This window comes from Tachysurus fulvidraco, chromosome 2 (assembly GCF_022655615.1).
Source record: "Tachysurus fulvidraco isolate hzauxx_2018 chromosome 2, HZAU_PFXX_2.0, whole genome shotgun sequence".
Classification (NCBI taxonomy): Eukaryota; Metazoa; Chordata; class Actinopteri; order Siluriformes; family Bagridae; genus Tachysurus; species Tachysurus fulvidraco.
The window spans coordinates 24,451,814-24,465,692 of NC_062519.1; the positions used below are offsets into that span (position 1 = coordinate 24,451,814).

Below are 13,879 nucleotides of genomic sequence, written 5' to 3' on the forward strand. Positions count from 1 at the left end.
AGATAGTTAAACATGCAGCTTTACATTAGAGACAGTTCTGTACACTTGTAAGAGGAGACTAAATATTTGACCAGACTTCATCAACCCACTGTTTCTACTGAACTGTTTGCCACCTGGTCTCTTGGGACATTCCTGTTTATTTTCCTCTAAACAAACACAGAACAGTTTAGTCCTCTGACTGCTGTATTACCTTGAACTTGGGTAGTTTTGGTTTGACAAACTTTCATTGTTGACCAAAACTGACAGACTTTAAATGGGAAAAAAAGGAAGACGTTTGTATTTTTGGGATATTCTAACATATCTAACACTATTCTTAAGCAAATATGTTAAATATAATTCAGTGTACCTCTTCATCCTGGTGATGATTGCAGTAGATCCGGAGAATGTCCTAGGAACAATGGGTGTACGGCAGGAATGCAATATACTGTAGTCAATATCACATGGCACCAAGATCAATTTATTATTAGTTTAATAATTATTATTTTGTTACAGAAACAGAAATCCAACAAGGCATAAAGCTTATGAGAAATATACTAAATAAATACAGTACAATAACACGTTCTTAGCAATAAATAATAATAATAATAATAATAATAATAATAATAATAATAATAATAATAATGACATTTTGCTTGGCCAGAGAAACCATAAATGTATATTACGGCATACCGACCTGCATATTTCTGCATATGTTGATCCAAGCATATAAATCTTTTTCATGTCTTTTACATTTGACAACAAACAACATAACGTACTACACATCTGAACAAAGAAATAGCCAAGCCCAAGACACTAGGAAAGGAAAGGAGTATATTTTCAATGAATCTGTGTAAAGAGAAACTTGTGATGAAAAACATACTGTTCCTGAGGGACGAGCTGCTTTTTCTGATCCAGAGGTAGAGCAGAAACACTACACACATCTTCGGTAAGATGATACTCTTCACTAACCTCATCCAGTTACACTATACAGTCAAAAGTATGTGAACACCTGACCATCATACACACATGTTCATATATCATAGAAATATAATATTAGCAAAATGAGCAGACTTAAACATTCATATTTTTCTATAAACACATATATTTGGTAGCCCACCCTGACTTCCAAACTGAGAGCATGTCAAAAACTTGAATGTGACAACTACAACAGACATATTTAAGTTGTTATTCATTTTAAAATGGGCTATCTTGTCATTGCTGATACAAAAAGAGGCCTTGAATGCGTTTACACATACACTTTAAAGTAAAGCTAGGAATTGTTAACTAACTTTAGCTAGCTGGTATTTAGAATTAATTCCAAGCTAAATAAATATAATATTGCTGTTTAATATTTGTGGAAGATGAATCATATGACATTCTTTAAAAAAGATATGCAAGAATGTTGATGCTTAAGATTAAAATTTATCTATTTAACTAAGTTGATATGATTAACAGTTAAGCAGGTGGATTCCATAACCACACTCCTCCCCGTTCCCACCTAGGACCAAGAAGTTCCACCCTCAGGATCTACAGAAGCCCATAGAGGAGTGTGTCTATAAACTAAATGACAGGAGGCACATCCAAACACAAACAAGCAATTTCATATGGGTTTCCGCGGCACATTATCCTCATTAAAAAAAAATCAACGATATACAACAATGATAAAGTTAGTGTGATTACAACTATTTAAAACTATGTAAATTTTTACTCTTTTAATGTTTCCTGTTCTCATGCCAGATATGTATGTATGTATGTATGTATGTGTGTATGTATGTGTGTATATATATATATATGTGTATATATATATATATATGTATATGTATATATATATATATGTATATGTATATATATATATATGTACGTATGTGTATATACGAATTAAGCTGATTCTGATTCTGCTTCTGAACAGCAGGAAGGGGCGTGGCTAGTTCTGTTCACATGGTCTTGTTTGTAGTGGGCGTGGTGAGATAAACGTGGCGAGGGTTATATGTACTGGACACGGGTCTATGAAGTACACAAGTATCTCGAGCTTTGCTCCACTTTAGGTCAGTTATTTCCTCACTTTAGGTCAGTTATTTCCTCACTTTAGGTCAGTTATTTCCTCACTTTAATCCCTGATAAAACTGTGTTCCGTTTATGAGAATAGCAGATATTTCCGGTAGTTGAGAGGACACGCTTCATTTCTTCTAGTCTTCTACAACAATGAGTTGTATCAGGCTGTTTGCCCTGGAGCTGGACTGTCCCGGGGACCCGGTGTACCGGAGCGGGGAGGCAGTGAACGGGAAGGTTGTGCTGGAGCTCCACAGGCAGACGGACATTAGAGCGCTGAAGGTACAGAGCAGCGGAGTCGCGTTTGCACACTGGCTGGAGCAAAGGGGTATCGGTGTAAACACTCTGTACAACGACTACACGTCCCAGATCACCTACTTCAAGAAGAGACAACATCTGATTGTAGGTGTGTATCTGTAACTTACTGTTGTTTGGTCAATGGTGACTTGCTGCTCAGTGTTTTTCTTCTTCGACCATGGTAGAGAAAGCAGAGGGCCACTAGGGGGCGTTTTTATCTGCCCACAGCTACAGATGCAGACAAAACACCACGTCCTCCATCGAGTTGCCTGTAAACTTGCATGGTGGAGAAGAGTTCTCAACAACAAGGATAATACGAATCATTTCATTTGAATAGCAAAGTTTTATTCAGAATCAGCTTTATTTGCCAAGTGTTCATACATACATATATACATATCTGGCATGAGAACAGTAAACATGTAAATTGTAAGGATTTGCATATTAACATAGTACTTGAGAAAAAGGCAGTAATTAGAGATGGAGAATTAATTACAGAATGAATTACAGAACACAGGTAACAATCCCTGTACTAGCTGTTTAAGCCGGACATGACATGGGGGGGGGAACTGTTTTTGTACCTAGATGTTCCGGTGCACAGAGATCTGTAGCATCGTTCGGAAGGGAGACGTGCAAACAGGTTGTGGCGGGGGTGAGAGGGGTCTGTAATGATGTTACCTGCCCGTTTCTTCACTAAAGAGTTGTACAAATCCTGAAGGTTGGGCAGGTGAACACCACTGTTACTTTCTGCTGTCCTAACAGTCCACTGCTGACTTCTTAAATCTGATTTGCTGGCTGACACAAACCAAACAGTTATAGAAGAGCACAGAACCGACTCAATAACAGCTGAGTAAAACTGTGCCACCTGTGCCTGTGGCAGGTTGAACTTTTTCAGTTGACGAATGAAGTACAAGCTCTGCTGGGCCTTTTTCACAATGGAGTCAATTTGATTGTCCCACTTCAGGTCCTGGGAGATGGTTCCTAAAGGGTTTCCAAAAGTCTACTTTCATCTCCACAGTTTTGAGCATGTTCAGCTCCAGATTGTTGTGACTGCATCAGACAGCCAGCTGCTCAACCTCTTGTCTGTATGCAGATTGTCTCTGTCCTGGATGAGACTGATGACTGTAGTGTCTCTGCAAAATTCAGGAGCTTGACAGAAGGGTGTTTAGATGTGCAGTCATTTGTGTCGGGAGAGAAAAGCAGTGGGGAGAGAATGCAGCCCTGAGGAGCTCCAGTGCTGATAGTGTGGGTGTTGGATGTGAGTTTTCACAGCCTCACTCACTGCTGCCTGTCTTGTCAGGAAGCTGGTGATCCACTGACAGATGGACGTGGGTACAGAGAGCTGTGTCAGTTTATTCAGGAAGGTACCTGGGATGATGGTGGAGCATTTGAAGCAGGAGGGGACTTTGCACAGCTCCAGTGATCTGTTGAATATCAGTTTGAAGATGGATGATAGCTGGACAGCTTGACATGGGCATGTTGTAAGATTTTCAGAGTGGGTGTGAGGTGTCAGACCAGGCTTTTTTTTTTCAAACCTGCAGTAGAACTCGTTCAGGTCTTCAGCCATTTGTTAAATAGCCTCAGTGCTGGGGGATGGGGTCTTTTAACTGGTGATGGCTTACAGGCCTTTCCACACTGATGTAGCATCATTACTTGAAAGCTGTTTTTAACTTTTCAGTGTAGTTTTGCTTTTCCACTCTTATCTTTCTATTTAGTGTGTATTTGGCCTGTTTGTACAAGGCTTTGTCCCCACTTCTGTAGGCATCTTCTTCAATGGATAAAATCTAAATAATATGCACATTACAACATACAAAATTTGTACAACTATCATATTTATTTATGAGTCCTTGTTCTTGTAGCATTTCCTTACCTTTCAACCTCCTTAATATGCATCTTTTAGCTGGAAATGTGCATATTGTACTTTTATAATGGACACAAAAATGACAGAATTGTATTCCCCACCCCAAAATAAAGAGAACCCAAACTGATCACCAACAGCAATTCCAAATTCAGACTGAAGAGGAATTCAAGCAGACTTTATGCATACTTTATTTTATTTTATTAGTGTTTAGGATTAAATCTGTTTAATGTAGTCAGTCAGTTGCACTAATTAGCACTCATAAAAAGATTATACTACTAAACTACAACTCGACACAGTGAACCCCCTCATTAGGCATGGAACATCCCCGTTAGTTTGCATGCTCCAGCAGTGTAATCAATTCAAATGTTTCAGATGAAGATTTGTGATTTTGTAATAGTGGTTGTAATCATGATAACGCTTATCTCTGATAAAGAAACACATTTTAACCTTGAGTGTGGAACATAACGTGAGTGTGGAACATAACGTAAGTGGAAAAGTGGAAGTTATTGAGGCTGTAATAGTGCAGAAGATAACATTTTTCCACTTCTGCTATGATATAAAACTCATAGCAAGATGGAAAAAGAGGAGTAAGCTGAAGCACCATCATATGGAGTTTATTACCAATGTTTATTACCACATCTCGCAGGCAAAAGGGATTTTAACCTTCAGGCAAAGACTGGGCTAAATAAAGCTCAATCAATAAAGAAAATCTAACTGGAGAGATTACTGGGCTAAATAAACAAAAAATATTCCAATTATTTACATCAGACTAACTTTTAAAGACAAGAAAATGCTTATTGTGTCTAACCAGTAGTTTGTTTGTTTTTTTTCTTTCTTGTTTTCTTTGTAAAAGCTGATTTGAGTTGAAGCATTTACATTATATTACATGGTATTAGCTACAACGCTTCTATGAAAAAAAGAAACAAAACCCCAAAGTGAGTCAGTTCTCAGTGCTCACCTGAAGGAGTTGACTCACTTGTGAAGGATCACGGACCCTTGATCTCATAATTTCAGTCACTTTAGTTCTAGCAGCCATTGTTTTTATTTATTCACTGTTTCACTGTTTGACCTACCAAATTACTAGAGTTCTGGAGAAATGTATATACATGGTCTTTCTTCAGAAAGATGGCAGAACAAAAATACCTAAGACAGACCATGTTTTTATGTCGATTTGCATTGCATTTGCTTGACAAAAATAAACAGTCCACACTGACATTCCCTCATTAGAATGTAATCTGTAGTTGTAGAGGAAAAACTCTTTTGCTCAGTGATGCTTTGAATATAGAGTTAATCTGGTTTTGGCTGTGGGCTGAAATATGTTGTATGGACAAAGGTTTTTGGACAATTCACCATCACATTCATATGTGGACCTACAAACTGTTTCCACTAAACTTGAAACACAAAAATGTTCACACTTTTTTTTCACAAGTACTTTGTACAGTGTAACAGTAAGCATACACTGTAACCCTTCAATGACAGTAAGCGACTCAAACCAGTTCCAGCTTGACAATGCCTCTATGCACCAAAAAAAATCCATGAAGACATGGTACGTTAAGTTTGGCCTGGAAAAAAATTGTCCTTCACAGAGCCCTGACCTCGACCCCACTGAACAACTTTGGGGTGAACTGAAACATTAACTGCACACCAGGACTCCTATCTCTGACGACACTGACTGGCTTCACTAATGCTCACTAATCCTGAATGAAAATCTCCACAGCCACACTTGTAAATCTAGTTGAAAGTAGAAGAGTGGAGCTTATTTTTCACGATGCACAAGCTCAGCCCGTTCTTGTGAAGATATTATATGTTAAAAACTACTAATAATAATGGGAGGCGTTATTATTGCGCGATTTACTTTCTAGACACCAGGGGGAGCCAGAGATACACAAGGAGCCACATAGTACAGGCGCTCTTCAGTCTACACGGAAGGCAGATATATTTTGCACAGAAATGGGATGGCGTTATGAACTTTTTATTTATTTTAACATCGTTTTTCTTTTTGCTCAAAATGTTTAAATGGACAATATGGCAGGCGCATATTCGCCTCATTTATTTCAATGTTTTATGTCATGCTCCACGATGGTTAAGTTATATTTAAATTAATTTCGGTGTCAGTTCACATTTGCATAAAACAGTCTGTACACTTTGTCTCGGCGTGTATTGTTTTCAAAGTCTGTTTTCGAGCATGCTCAGTCAGCTTGTTTTTCACCAAGAACCTGCAAGCATCAATCATCAGGCAGCGTTTGCTCCGCCCACCCTCTCCACACCCAGTGATGTTTACAAGCCACAGCCAATCGCGGCACAGATCTTTGCATAATTAGGAGAATTCCCCGCCCCCTTCCTTCATGTTAAAGGGCCTATTGAGTCTATGATGTTTTTTAGTTTTGTTTTGAATCGAGCGAGAAGCATCGATTCCCGAGCGATTCTAACACAGCGCCCGGGAGACTCGGATACACTTTTGAGCCTTCCTTAAGAACCGTGAAGATGAAGATTTTCGACAAGGTGAAGAAGTTTCAGGTTGTTTTTGACTCCCCTGATGTTTCCTCTCCGCCTGTGTTCAGCAGTGGAGATGTGGTGTCAGGACGAATCGCGCTCGAGCTCAGTGCAGAAACTAAAGTGCAATCGGTAAAACTTCATGCTGAAGGTTATGCGAAAGTGCATTGGACTGAATCTCGCAGTGCAGGATCCAGCACGGCTTATACACAGAACTACAGCGACGAGGTGGAGTATCTGAACCGGAGAGAGGTGCTTCTGCAGGCAGGTCTGTTCCCCTGATCTTACACAGGAAGCTCTGTGTGCTTTGTTTGTGTTCAGCCTCATCACTCTTTTATAACCCTTATAAAGTGCTACTGAAGACAGTTTTGGGTCCATTAATCGTTATAAACCGTGTAACTGAAAGACTAGCTGGTTTTATATGCATGATGTGACCATATTGTTAGAATATCTCAGTCTTCATCTCACCTCACACTCGTGAAGTGTACGAGTCTGAGGCAGGATGCTGGTCAAGTCATAAGGACTTCTGAAGTTTCACGTTATAACATGATGTTTTTTTCTCTCCCCCAAACAGATAACGGGGAAACGACAACGCTTTCTGCTGGAAGACATGAATATCCGTTCAGTTTCCAGCTTCCTGAAGAGTGAGTTTGTTTTACTTTAATTTGCATCTTAAATATCATTGAAGTGTTTTCAAACAGGCTAATATGGATGGAGAAAATAATCTGATCTTGTGTTTTGTCTTCCAGGACACTGGTGACTTCCTTTGAAGGCAAGCATGGCAACATTCGGTACTGGGTCAAGGTGAAGTTGCACCGACCGTGGCATCCAGTGAAGAAGATCAAGAAAGAGTTCACCGTTATCGAACCCATCGATATCAACACGCCGTCCCTCCTTGTAAGCTTGAAAGCATTCGCTAGAACTTGAGGAATAATGTGTCTGCTGTAGCAGGAACATGTTCTGAATATTGGTGAAAATTGCAGGCACCTCAGGCTGGAACCAAAGAGAAGATAGCTCGTGTCTGGTACCACAATTTTGGACAAGTGTCTGTCACTGCAAAGATCAACCGCAAAGGCTACACACCAGGTGAGGGTGGTAACTTTATGCATGTTCAGAGAATTTGGAAAGGAAAATTAAAAAAATGACCATGAATGTTGATGCATCATTATCCCTTCACAGGTGAAGTGATTCCGGTCTTTGCTGAATTTGACAACTCCACCTCTCGACCTGTCGTGCCCAAGGCTTACATCACCCAGACTCAGACCTTCATTGCAAGGGGCACCATGAAGCAGAAGCAAGCCGTTATAGCCACACTGTGTGGAGATGTAGTGGGAGCCAGGCGCAGGGAGACCTGGCACGGCCGCGCCATCAAGATCCCTCCGGTCGGTCCCTCAATCCTTCAGTGCCGTATCATCAAAGTGGAGTACATGCTTAAGGTAAATATGAGGTTTCTGCATCTGCCATTCTCTCTAGTTTAGAAATATTAGAGATGTTGCTATGTGAGCCCTCAGATCCTTAAAGTTTCACCGCTTTCATTCATTAGGTTTGTGTGGACATTCCTGGCCCCTCAAAGCTGTCTCTGGAGCTTCCACTGGTCATGGGGACCATCCCTCTCCATCCTTTTGGCAGCCGCACCTCCAGCGTCAGCAGCCAGTACAGTCTGAACATGGACTGGTTCCGCATGGTCATCCCTGAGCAGCGTGAAGGTGAGCACATCCTCACTTCCTCCAACTCTACCAAAGTTCTTTTCCCTATTCAGAATGCACATTTACAGAGATTGGATTTTTCTTCCGGTTTTCTCACAGCCCCTCCTGAATACAGCTCGGTCGTCACTGAAGAGGAGGCTGAGCAGAATTCTGTAGTCAGCCGTGTTGAGGAGGACCTCAGCGCAGTACTGGAGCGCCCCTTCATGGCGTATGTGCAGGAATTCCGCTTCAGGCCACCACCAGTATACAGTGAGGTATGTAACATTCAGGTGTTTTAGAACAAACAACAGTAAAATTAAATCCCTGTTAAAGATCTAAATAACTTGTCTCTGTTAAACATACAATCTTCTTTCTATTTTTCAGGTGGACCCGAATCCTCAGCCCGTGAACATCAGACCACGCTGCATGACCTGTTGAACATCACGCTGAGCATCACACAGTGATATCATGTTTAAAATAAAAAAAGCAGAGATTTGCTGTCTGCTGGAGGCTTTAGATCTCTGAGATTGGCACCTGCCCCTGGGGAGCTGTGTTCATCGGCTTAGGATATGTGCGGTGATGCCAGTTAAGGACGAGAACTAGGAACTGTCTGGACTGATGGCCGGATGGATTCCCGAGTCTTTGCAAGAGAGAGAAAAATTAGAAGAGGCACAAGACGAATGGATTTTTTTTCCTCTCACGCATCTGTCCTTTAACCTGTCTCTGAGTAGACTTTGGTCAGTGCCCGCTAATGACTAACAACCTCTGAAGCTTATTTTGTGTTAGAGGTGGCTAGTCTGGGGGAAAGGTTTGCTCGTGAAGGAGCCTTTTTTAAAAGTAATGCCTAACCCTGTGGGGCTCAGTGTTAAGGTGACTTTTCTGTACTTAAAGTCAACATTGTGACCACTCCATATCATATAATCACCATCTGCTATCTGGAGTAATAATGCTTTTAAACAACAAACCATTGGTGGTAGTCAAAGTGCTTCTGGGAATGCATTGTTTCTCCTTTGTATCTCTACCACCAAGAACACAATGTTACTCTTTTTGGTGTTTGCTGTATGCAGGTTAAAAAAAAGAGAGAGAGAGTTGTGTATATCCAGACCTGCCTTTTATATGCACGTATAATACAGGGCAAAAGGATAAGTTGAAGTGTCTCCATATTTACTGAAATATTTACTGGAGGCAGGATGTTTTCTCGAATAGGAAACTGCCGATGTGATGATGAAGACAAAGCATAAACATTTAAGGCTTTAACATGACTCTAACAAGGTGCTTTTTTTAATGTTTTGCCAGTGGCCTTATATGACTTATGACAACGCTGTAAGCAGGCACAGACCTTATGTCTTAAAGTCATTAGCTGGATAACAAGCCATGTTTGCTCGCTGTGCCTTTTTCTGTTGTTGCAACAGCAGCTCGACTGATTACAGGGATTATGCACGACGATGCATTAAGCTTTAAACTTGTTATACCACTCTGAAGTGTACTTAACATTCCAAAGATAGCTAATGAAATTCCAAATTGTGAAAAACAACTTCAGGTAATAACACGTTGAATGTACTGTTTATGGCACTCATGGAAAAATGAATGTATTTTATAGTTGATTTCTTTTTCTTTTTTTTTCATATTCAAAAATATATTTTATTAATTGTTTATTGTGTGGCTGGAGTATTAATTTGTTTATGACTGGTTCTGTTACACCACATGTCTAATCCAAAGTGAGATATATATTTTTATATATATTTTTATATATATATATATATATATATTCGATTCCTACGTCCACCAAGCTGCCACTGCTGGGCCCCTGAGCACGGCCCTTAACCCTCAATTGCTCAGTTGTATAAAAAAAGTATGTAAGTCGCTCTGGATAAGGGCGTCTGCTAAATGCCGTAAATGTAAATATATTCTACTACAAGTTTCTACTACACCAGCTTTATTTTAGCAGATTTTTTGGAGACTTATTTTAAAGATCTTTTTAAAGATTACATTTTAAACAATTTCATTATTAGAATGAGATTTGAAAAGGTTTGATTTATAGTAGATGATTATATTTAGATGATATTTTAAAATTCAGATGCTTCTCTATACAAGTCCTATGGCTTTGCTAGCAAAACAAGCATAAACATGTTCTTGCTCTGTATTGCTTCAGTGAGAGCAATGCTACTTAATTGTACTAAATTAAGAAGCAGGGACACACACACACACACACACACACACACACACACAAACAATCTGGGATATTTCATAAAGTTTAACTGGTGAAGATTTGGCCTGCAGCCATGTACTCAAAGCAACCCAAAAATCACCATTTATTTCCCATAAAACACACTGAAGGCTTACGTGGTTTAAAGAGTACAGAAAGTAAAGCAGCTTATCGCTAATGACGTTTCTGCAGCATGTTTGTTTCTTTCCTTTCCCTTTTTTTTGCATTACCTCAGACCATGTGACCTAAGTTGCTCAACTGTGCTGAAAGAGGAACAACAAAAGTGAAACAGAACTTTCTGTACTGAGAACAGCATCGTTTACTGGTGTTTGAATTGTGGCTGGTGAGGACAGGCTGTTACAAGGCTGTTGCTCTGATTACTGCTACCTCAGACAACACAAGCTATTCTTGATATCAAAAACAACTTCATACAGGACCACGTGATTGTGTGTGAACACACAGTACATATGGTTTAAGTTTATTCTCCTTAAAAGACACTCACTTTTACCGACTCCGGTCAAACTGGGACCACTAAAGCATAGAGAAAAGTAAAACAAATTCTGTTCTTATACAATTTAAAGAAGGATGTTGTTTTTTTGTCTACAAATGGGATACAGATTACAAACAAGGGTAAACAATGTTTTTGATCGGCCATGCAAACATGATTTAACAATTAACTTTTTTTTTTTTTTAATAATCTAAAAAATTATGAAATTCATTTAAATACAAATTTAAATAAGAACATCTGCTCATCCATGCAATGATCCAATTAGCCAATCATGTAGCAGCAGTACAGGTCAATGCATAATATCATGTAGATACAGGTCAAGAACTGCAGTTCAAACATGTGCACATCAAACATCAGCCCGTGGAATGGTTGGTGGTACCAGGCAGGCTGGTCTGAGTATTTTTAGGAAATGTTGATGTCATCGACCAGCAAACAAGAGGCTAAAGATCTTTCAGTAAACTCTCAGTGTGACGCTACCACAATCAGGCTTCAGTGTCGGGGTGGTGATCTCAGGGTGATGAGCAGCGAGGGTCTCCAGTAAACGTTGCTTTTTTTTTCACAAGGCCGGAACTTTTGGTTTTGATTTAATCAGACCAGAGAACATATTTCCACAAGCTTTCTGAGATTCCACCATGTTATGGTTGTTCTATGAACAGCTTCATCTTTGTTGTGGAGCTCTTCAGCTCCTTCAGGTTTTCCCTTGGCTTCTTGGCTGCTTCTCTGACATGACAATGTCCTCCTTAATCAGTCACATGGTGGAGTTAAACATCTTCAAAATTCTGGAGAGGTTCTTTTAATAAACAATGAATGATTGATACCTGTTCAGAACTTGTTTTGATATCTCACTGGTCTTTGTGATAATCTTTTAGAGATCATTTTACACTTTATTTGCATAGTTTCTACTTAACTATGTACATGTGTAAAGACACCAACCTGGTCTTTGTAAGGATTCATGATGTCTATTCAAAGTCTACAAAATATGGCACTTTTTATGGCATTTCTGCAACATTTATTTAAAAGGCCTACACTATTAAACAAATGACTGCAGTCAAATAAATAGTTCAAAAGTAAGGTTGTCCAAATATAATAAGTTTGGACACCTTTTAGTTCCATTTAAAAAAAAAGAATTTTTTTTGAAAGAACTGTACTAAAATGTCATGGTGTTACTATTGCAGTTGGTCGTATGGTATACAGACACACATTAATAACGAGTCCCAACTGACTGACACACACACACACACACACACACACACACACACACACACACACACACACACACACACACACACACACACACACACACACCTTGTACGACATATGACATCAATGCTCCAAATGAAGACTCCTGGTCACAAGACAGATGTTTTAATTCCACTCAGCACCAAGTCCCTAGGTCACATGGTTAATTATGCATATTATCAAGAAGTATCTGCATCCAAACACACAAACAAACACACAGTCTAGGTTTTCATACATGGGATCGTGACGTTTGGAGGTGTGCATCTGGAACCAAACTGTTTACTGTGCAGAAGGAAGATTTGGTAACTAATTTATGGAACCCATGAGAACTTCCTTAGCACACCAGGAGGCTCCTGTAACACCTCCGAGAGCCAGTTGGAACATTCCCAAGAAGAGAAAAATACAGCAGGCTGCAACATCTCCATTTTTTTGTATAAAAGCTCAAGTTAAACTTTTTGCTTTTCTATTTTAAATCAGGGCTGTTTACTAAGCTGATGAGTTTAGCTTACTGGATTTTTTTTTTTCAGATCTTACAGATCCTCTTTTGTTTCTCTTTCAGAATTATTCTGATTCAAGCCTACACTCATTACCAAATGGATTATGTCAGATTTTCAGCATGAATGAGACACAAACAGGTCTCACACTTCAAGCCAAAAGAATTGTCTAAATGTCAGATTGATCTCAAACAATGTCAGCATTAATGTCACCTGTTTTTTTATGCAAACAAAACACTATTATTATTTAAATTCACTTAAATTAGGCTACTGCTAAAAGAAGTAACAACAAAGACATTACTGTTTATAGAGCCTTAAACGTCAAAGGCGCTTGCCTGGTCTGCACACATACGATGTTGCCAGATTGTTGTAGTAAATTTTCTGTTCTTTTTTCTTTTTTTTTTTGGGTGGAATAAAACATGGCTAGAATAGCCGTCAAATGGGTACGTAATTAAAGGTTTAGAATTAAAAAATAACGTTTAAGTATATTTCATTCATTCATTTTCTACCGCTTATCCGAACTTCTCGGGTCACAGGGAGCCTGTGCCTATCTCAGGTGTCATCGGGCATCAAGGCAGGATACACCCTGGACGGAGTGCCAACCCATCACAGGGCACACACACACACACACACACACACACACACACACACACACACACACACACACACTCTCATTCACTCACACACACACACTACGGACAATTTTCCAGAGATGCCAATCAACCTACCATGCATGTCTTTGGACCGGGGGAGGAAACCGGAGTACCCGGAGGAAACCCCCGAGGCATGGGGAGAACATGCAAACTCCACATACACAAGGCAGAGGCGGGAATCGAACCCTGACCCTGGAGGTGTTACGTGCTAACCACTAAGCCACCGTACCCCCTCCTTTAAGTATATTTATTTAAGTATATTAGTGAACCTAACAAATACCCAGCTTACTTCAAATTTCATTTGTAAGTGACATAAATTGTTCACGCAGAAATGACATATGTATCTGGCAATGCCACAAAATATCTGGTAACCTTATGCACTATATACACTCAAGATACATATACTGTCAGAACAAAT

The 13,879-nt window shown here is 39.6% G+C and overlaps 1 protein-coding gene across 2 annotated transcripts; it reads left to right on the plus strand.

Moving 5' to 3' along the window:
* The first annotated feature begins 1,917 nt into the window (after positions 1-1,917).
* arrdc2 (arrestin domain containing 2) lies at positions 1,918-10,014 on the plus strand. 2 transcript variants are annotated; one of them, XM_047809990.1, is made up of 9 exons: positions 1,918-2,024; positions 2,170-2,434; positions 7,251-7,320; positions 7,426-7,573; positions 7,660-7,762; positions 7,856-8,112; positions 8,220-8,382; positions 8,482-8,636; positions 8,746-10,014. In XM_047809990.1, the coding sequence occupies exons 2-9, from the start codon at positions 2,182-2,184 to the stop codon at positions 8,797-8,799; spliced, it is 1,203 nt and encodes a 400-aa protein (XP_047665946.1). In that variant the 5' UTR covers positions 1,918-2,024; positions 2,170-2,181; the 3' UTR covers positions 8,800-10,014. The 2 variants fall into 2 exon arrangements, with proteins under 2 accessions (XP_047665946.1, XP_027025689.1); XM_027169888.2 differs by lacking the exons at positions 1,918-2,024; positions 2,170-2,434 and adding an exon at positions 6,343-6,944.
* The last annotated feature ends 3,865 nt before the right edge of the window (positions 10,015-13,879 follow it).